This window comes from Dama dama, chromosome 5 (assembly GCF_033118175.1).
Source record: "Dama dama isolate Ldn47 chromosome 5, ASM3311817v1, whole genome shotgun sequence".
NCBI classification, from domain to species: domain Eukaryota; kingdom Metazoa; phylum Chordata; class Mammalia; order Artiodactyla; family Cervidae; genus Dama; species Dama dama.
In genome coordinates, this window is record NC_083685.1 from 76,343,126 (window position 1) to 76,350,266 (window position 7,141).

At 44.2% G+C, this 7,141-nt stretch overlaps 1 protein-coding gene across 1 annotated transcript; it reads right to left on the reverse strand.

Annotated features, from left to right (window-relative positions):
- Nucleotides 1-465: 465 nt before the first annotated feature.
- On the reverse strand, nucleotides 466-747 carry SMIM36 (small integral membrane protein 36). Its single transcript, XM_061140934.1, has one exon. The coding sequence runs from the start codon at nucleotides 745-747 to the stop codon at nucleotides 466-468; it is 282 nt and encodes a 93-aa protein (XP_060996917.1).
- Nucleotides 748-7,141: the final 6,394 nt, after the last annotated feature.

Genomic DNA, 7,141 nt, shown 5'->3' on the forward strand with positions numbered 1-7,141 from the left:
AACAGTTATAATTTCAAGTCTGGGAAAACTCAATGGTTGCCTTGAAAAGAGGATATGCAAAGTATGGGGTAGATTCGAGCTAGTCCCATTTCTCTTTACACATACACACACACACACACACACACACACACACACAATTGCATTCTCTTCTTTAAACCCTTACTCAAACATCAGTATCTCCTGGAAGTTGCAAGGACAGCTTCATCAGGGATGTGCTTGTAACCAGCTTGACTAAACAGTAGTATTGCTAAGATTTTGTACCTGGAGGCCTTGACCAAAGGCCCCTGTGGGCTTCTTACCTTAAATAGTTGCCTTATCCACAAGGAGGATGACGAGAAAGCAGAAAGGAAGGCAGAGCTCCCGCTGACATAGCCCAGCAAGACGTGTGTGCAGACAGCACTGTAGCCCGTGGGGACCAGTTTGTCCACAACATCTAGTGTTCTCTCCCAGTATCCCCAGCCAGCCTCACACCATGGTGCTTTTCTTCCCCAGTGGGGCGGGATTCCCAAAGTGGAGGCTGGACCCCCGTGCCCAGGAGGCCCCCGGGGAGCCTTGCTGCATCACCACCAGGCGGATGGAGGGCTGGGCATCCAGGGAGGCGTCGGGTGCGTACTCCTTACTGGGGTCCTTGCCTCGGCAGTCATAGAGCACGCAGGAGATGAGGAAAACCAGGAGCAAGATGATGTAGCTGGAGAGTAGGATGATCAGGTTCAAGGTGACAGGGTCGATTTCCAGGTAGAACTCCATCACATGGCGCACGGTTGGGAAGCGGGTCTAGAGCAAGGCGGTGGGGCCAGTTGGGGGTTCTGGGAGCAAACCCTAGCTCGATGGAATAGCTACATTGGCTCTGGAATAAAAATACATTAATCCCTACTGCTCCAGGAGACTTCACAGATTAAAGCTGCCCGGTTTAATAACTTAAGCTCTTCTGTTAATACTACAGCCACCGAAGCACAGACACTGTCTCTCATCACTTCACCTACACAGAGAGAGAAAGAGGAAAAGAGAAATGGTTCATACGCTACCCAGGTGTGGTATGTACGCAGGAGGTCCATTCAATGTACAGTTTTGGTGAGCAGAAGAAAATCAGTTCAGCCGCTCAGTCGTGTCTGACTCTTTCCGATCCCATGGACTGCAGCACACCAGGCCTCCCTGTCCATCACCAACTCCCAGAGCCTGCTCAGACTCATGTTCACTGAGTGGGTGATGCCATCCCCCCACCTCATCTCGTCCCCTCTCCTCCCACCTTCAATCTTTCCCAGCATCACGGTCTTTTCCAATGAGTCAGTTTGTCATATCAAGTGGCCAAAATATTGGAGTTTCAACTTCAGCATCAGACCTTCCAATGAATATTCAGGACTGATTTCCTTTAGGATGGACTGGTTGGATCTCCTTTTAGTCCAAGGGACTCTCACGTCTCCAACAACACAGTTCAAAAGCATCAATTCTTTGGCGCTCAGCTTTCTTTATGGTCCAACTCTCACATCCATACATGACTACTGGAAAAACCATAACTTTGACTAGATGGATCTTTGTTGGTAAAGTAATGTCTCTGGTTTTTAACATGCTGTCTAGATTGGTCATAGCTTTCCTTCCAAGGAGCAAGCATCTTTTAATTTCATGGCTGCAGTCACCATCTGCAGTGATTTTTGGAGCCCAAGAGAAGAAAGTCTTTCACTGTTTCCATTGTTTCCCCATCTATTTGCCATAAGTGATGGGACTGGATGCCATGATCTTAGTTTTCTGAATGTTGAGTTTAAGTTAACTTTTTCACTCTCCTGTTTCACTTTCATCAAGAGACTCTTTAGTTCTTCACTTTCTGCCATAAGGGTGGTGTCATCTGCATATCTGAGGTTATTGATATTTCTCCTGGCAATCTTGATTCCAGCTTGTGCTTCATCCAGACCGGCATTTCACATGATGTACTCCTTTCCCAATTTGGAACCAGTCCGTTGTTCCATGTCTCGTTCTAACTGTTTCAGAAGTAAGTGCATACTGTTAAAACTTGGGTTGTTCTGTAAAAATTGTGAAGTATGGTCATCTTTAACAAAAGAGAGGCTTATTAATTTTATTTTCAAAGTGAAAGTATTGTTTATTTACAATATTATATTAGTTTCATGGTGTACAACATAGTGATTCAATACTTTTATAGATAATACTGTTTAAAGTTTTATAAAATGTTGGCTGTATTCCCTGTGCTATTTATCTTATTCATTTTATACATAATAATTTGTACCTCTTAATCCCTTACTCCTACCCTGCCCTTCACTGCTTTCCCCTCCCCACTGGTGACCACAAGTTTGTTCTCTATATCTGTGAGTCTGCTTTAGTTTTATTTGCTTCATTTTTTAGATTCCACATATAAGTGATAATATACATTATTTGTCTTCCTCTGTCTGACTTACTTCACTAAGCATAATACCCTCCGGTCCATCCAGGTTGTTGCAAATGACAAAATTTCCTTCTTTTTATGACTGACTAATATATGTATTAGTCAGTCACATCTTTGTCCATTCATCTGTTGACTGACAGGCACTTAGGTTTTGTCCTGGCTATTATAAATAATGCTGCTGTAAACACTGGGGTGCATATATCTTTTCAAATGTTTTCATTTTCTTCAGATATATACCCAAGAGTGGATTGTTGGATCATGTGGTAGTTTTATTTTTAATGATTTCTTTTTGGTTGAACCTCCATACTCTCTTCCATTATGGCTGTGCCAGGTTAAAATCCCCACCAGCAGTGCGCAAGGGTTCCCTTTCCTCCTTCTTGCTGACATCTGTTATTTGTGGTCTTTTTGACAATAATCATCCTGAGGTGTCAGGGGCTCTCTCACTGGGGTGTTGCTTTGGGATTTCCCTGATGATCTGCGAGGTTTAGCATCGTTTCACGTCCTTGTCAGTCATCTGTATGTCTTCTTTGGAAAAGTGTCTATTCAAGTCTTCTGCCTGTTTTTTAATCAGGTGTTTTTTTTTTTTATATTGAGTTGTATGAGCCATTTATATATTGTGGATATGAACTCCTTATTGGATCTATCTTTTGCAAATATTTTCTCCCATTCAACAGGCTGTCTTTTTCATTTTGTTGATGATTTCCTTTACTGTGGAAAAACTTAAGTTTAATTAGATTTCATTTGCTTATCTTTCCTTTTGTTTCCTTTTCTAGCTAAGGGATATTTTAATGCCAAGTATCCGCCTTCGGAATGATTTGAGTCTTGAGAATGGATGTTTTTATTGAATGAAAAGAACACACAGCTCCTGATGTTTTCACTCTTTTTGCCTTTGTTGGTGTTTTTCATTCTTTAATTCAAAAATAGTTTTTGAGCTCCTCGTACGTTCTAGGTACTGTGCTAAGCAATAATAAGACATAAGTATTTAGTTTAGCAGGGGAGACAGACATAAAACAAATAATTGCATAAGTCCCCATTTAAGCACAGTGGGAATTAGTTTATATAAGACAGGAGAGGGTGGTAGGAGAGTGTGTCCCAAGGTGAGTGTGAGAAAGTTTCCAAGAGAAAGAGACATTTAACCTATGACCCGAATGATAGGCAAAATTTAGCCAGGTCAGGACAGGGAGGGAAGATTCTTCAAGCCACATAGAAGAGCCTGCTTGAAAGTTCTGAGCAGAAAAAAGCCTGGAAAATTAGAGGAGCTGAAGCAAGGGCAGTTACAGAGAAAGAACGTGGAGCATAAGAGGAGAGTGGGGCGGGGCCAGAACCAAAGGGGCGCGTGTGCCTTGCTCAGGGCATTAGGGTGGGGGCCAGGGCGATGGGGCCCCTGTCCGCTGACACAGGGAGGGAGGGGCCGGCTGGACTCCTAAGAGCTCCCCTGAGTTACCGTGTGCGTGCAAGAAAATAAGCAAAGTGAAGAGATCAAAGAAAAATACAGACGTCCTTTGATTTAGTCATCTTCCTGCCTCAGAGCGGTGTGTGTGCTAGTCCTGCCTGACTCTGCCCGCCACGGTCTGCAGCCCACCAGCCTCCTCTCCCCGTGGTCCAGGGGCACCCTGTCCCAATAGCCCTTCAGAGGAGAGACTGAATGGACTCCCAACAGACGTCCCAGGCCTGGGACCTGGGCAGTTGCACAGATCCCTTGCTCAGAAGAACTCCACACTTAGTCTAGTGCCCTGCTGTCCCCATCTTCAAATTTTTAATAGATTTTTTATCGTGTGCTGAGCTCACAAACTATGTATCTTGCTTGGTCTCATAAAGACAGTTTTGGGCGGACAGGGCCATTTCTCCAAGAGCTTGTGGGACTCTTTTAATGCTGCTGGTTAAAGGTCAAAGGTCCCAGAGATCGTCTGGCTTATCATTGCAGTTAAGCTTTAATATCCTAGCACCTTCGGTCTATTCCTTTATACTCAGCCTCTCTGGGAATGGGAGGGCTCAGGGCTGCTGTAGAAAAGCATTCTTATTGATCTGGAGACCTTTTTCAAATAAAGTATTTCATGAATCCGTGGTTCTGGATGAAGCTGCGGAATTGTACTGAAGAAGATGAATGGTTCTCAAACACTGCAGGTGCGGAGCCACCCTCACTATCATCAGCTGGGCTGCTTAGGAATACAGAGTCCCAGATCAGCGCCAGATCTATTGAATTAAATCTTTGGGGCTGGAATCTGCGAATCTGCGTTAGCAACAATCTTTGTGGACAGTTTTGACAGGTGACCAGGATGGAGAATCATGGCTACAGACTTATGAAAGAAGGATGTGCAGAAAATGGGTCACCAGAGCAGTTGTCGGCCACTAAGAGAGGTGGGAGAAGGCGTACAGCACAGACATCAGACCGTCCAAGGTTCTGAGTCAAAGAGGCTCAGACAGTTCATTTTGTCAAGGGAAAGTCCTTTTCCTGGTGGTAATTCACATCTACCAAGCTCACAGGAGACTCGTGTTCAAAACAGAATATCAGTTTATTCAGTTACAGTGAAAAATACACCTGTCACAAAGTTGGGAGGTCTTGTGCTGAAATGACCATAGTTTTTCCTTCCTGGAGGCAGATCTACAAAGTTCATTTATAATAGAAAGTTTCTTGCTGAGCACAGAATCTCAGCAAGTAGGGTTGTTTGGTGCTTCTGTAAGTCGAATTGGTGATCACAGACCACAGGAAGGCTATTTAAAAGCAAGTATGTACTAGGTAGTTACTTAGTTTTTTCCACACTGAACTCTAGATTCCTAACTTCTATAGTAAACCGATGTCCACACAGCACAGGCTCTTCTGTATAATACTATTTGGAGAAGGTTTTCTTTTTTGATTACTTTAAACAAATGATACAAAAGCTTGCTAAAAATGAGAAGTACATGCAGTTTGTGAGACTGAGCCTACTCTTTGCTACACTATGGACTGTAGCCTGCCAGGCTCCTCTGTCCATGAAATTCTTCAGGCCAGAATACTGGAGTGGGTAGCCATTCCCTTCTCAAGGGGATTTGCCAACCCAAGGGCTGAACTCAGGCCTCCTGCATTGCAGGCCGATTCTTTACCTTCTGAGCCACCAGGGAAGCCTGTATATAGTTTAGTCCACATTGAATTAATTAATTAATTTAGTCCACATTGACAGCAGCTCTGCCACATGTAGTGGATTTTCCACGTCAGCTCCTCGTTTCTCTGTGTGACAGTGATGACCAGCAATCATGGTGAGTGATCTGGTCTGGCCACCCCTCTTGCACTGTCTCAGTTCTACTGATTCTCTTGTGATGTCCCAGAATATTTTGTTCAAGGCTATTTATTGTGCTTGGATCAGTATCTTATTACTATCTGCAGATAGCACTTTTGTTTTTGTATCTACCAGTGCCCAAAAGGTCATTTCAAATCCAGCCTTATGGAGGCTTTGCTTCCTTACAATGTATTCCCTGCAATGCTGGCAACCAGGGGTTGGCTGCCTTATTCCTACTGCAGCCCAACATCTCCAAAGCATTTCCCCGTGATGCCTGGTCGTTAAAGAACTTTCCTTTTGTGCCATCTAGTGGCCAAAGCAGAGACTGCTAAATAAAGGAAAAACTTCACGATGTCAAGCTGGAAGGACTTTCTAATCAGCAGTAGAGGGTGACAGAGCCACAGTTAGAACAACCCCTCGAGGTAGTCAGGACACAGTCATCCTTTCACTCATTTACAAGCGTGTATTGTGCACTTACCATCTGGCAGCCTGCCTGACGATGTGATGAACGCAAAAGCTGGAGGGAGACTGCTGGTGAGCAGGGCGAGCATCAGCTGCAGCTTAGGAATGGAGAAACTGAAGCTCGCAGAAGCAACGAAATTCGAATTAGCTCATTCCTGTTCCCTTTCTCCCTCTCACCGTTCCGCCTCTCTTTTCTCCTGCCGAAATATAAGTAAAATATTTGCATAGAATACCTTATGCCGTGTGTTCTAATCAGATAGATTTTCCCTGGGCTCCCAGTTATGGACACACTTATTCATAATCTAGACCATTTGTCTGCTGACCTAGAACATCACCTAATAATGCCAGACAAATGTGTCCCACGTAAGTCTGGGGGAGAACGGATACATGTATATGTGTGGCTGAGTCCCTTTGCTGCTCACCTGAAACTACCACAGTATTGCTCATCGGCTATAACCCAATACAAAATAAATGTTAAAAAAAATGTGTTCCATGTAAATGCATTTCCAGGCAGCTAGTGTTTATTTCCTTTTTTAAAAAACTTATTTTGGCTGTGTGCTGGGTCTTCGTTGCAGCATGAGAGAGATCTTTAGTTGCGGCCTGTGAACTCTTGGTTGCAGCTTATGGGATCTAGTTCCCTGACCGAGGATCGAATCCAGGTCCCCTACCTTGGGAGCATGAAGTCTTAGCCATTGGGCCACCTGGGAAGTCCAAGAACTTATTCCTTGAAACTCCAAAATACTTTTGTATTTTAACCATGCTGGATAGGCGTTTAACCCCGATATTCACACTGCCCTGCTTCTTCAATAAAATACAGGATTCCAAAAGCCTTACGCACAAGCTAAGTTGCTTCAGATATGTTTGACTCTTTGCGACCTTATGGACTGTAGCCTGTCAGGCTCCTCTGTCCATGGGATTCTCCAGGCAAGAATACTGGAGTGGGTTGCCATGCCCTTCTCTAGGGGATCTTCCTGACAGGGACTGAATCTGTGTCTCTTATGCTTTCTGCAGTGGCAGGCAGGTTCTTTACCAC

Bases quoted from the DNA above. Each gene is read 5' to 3' on its own strand.
- SMIM36 (XM_061140934.1), bottom strand. From the start codon at position 747: ATGGAGTTCTACCTGGAAATCGACCCTGTCACCTTGAACCTGATCATC.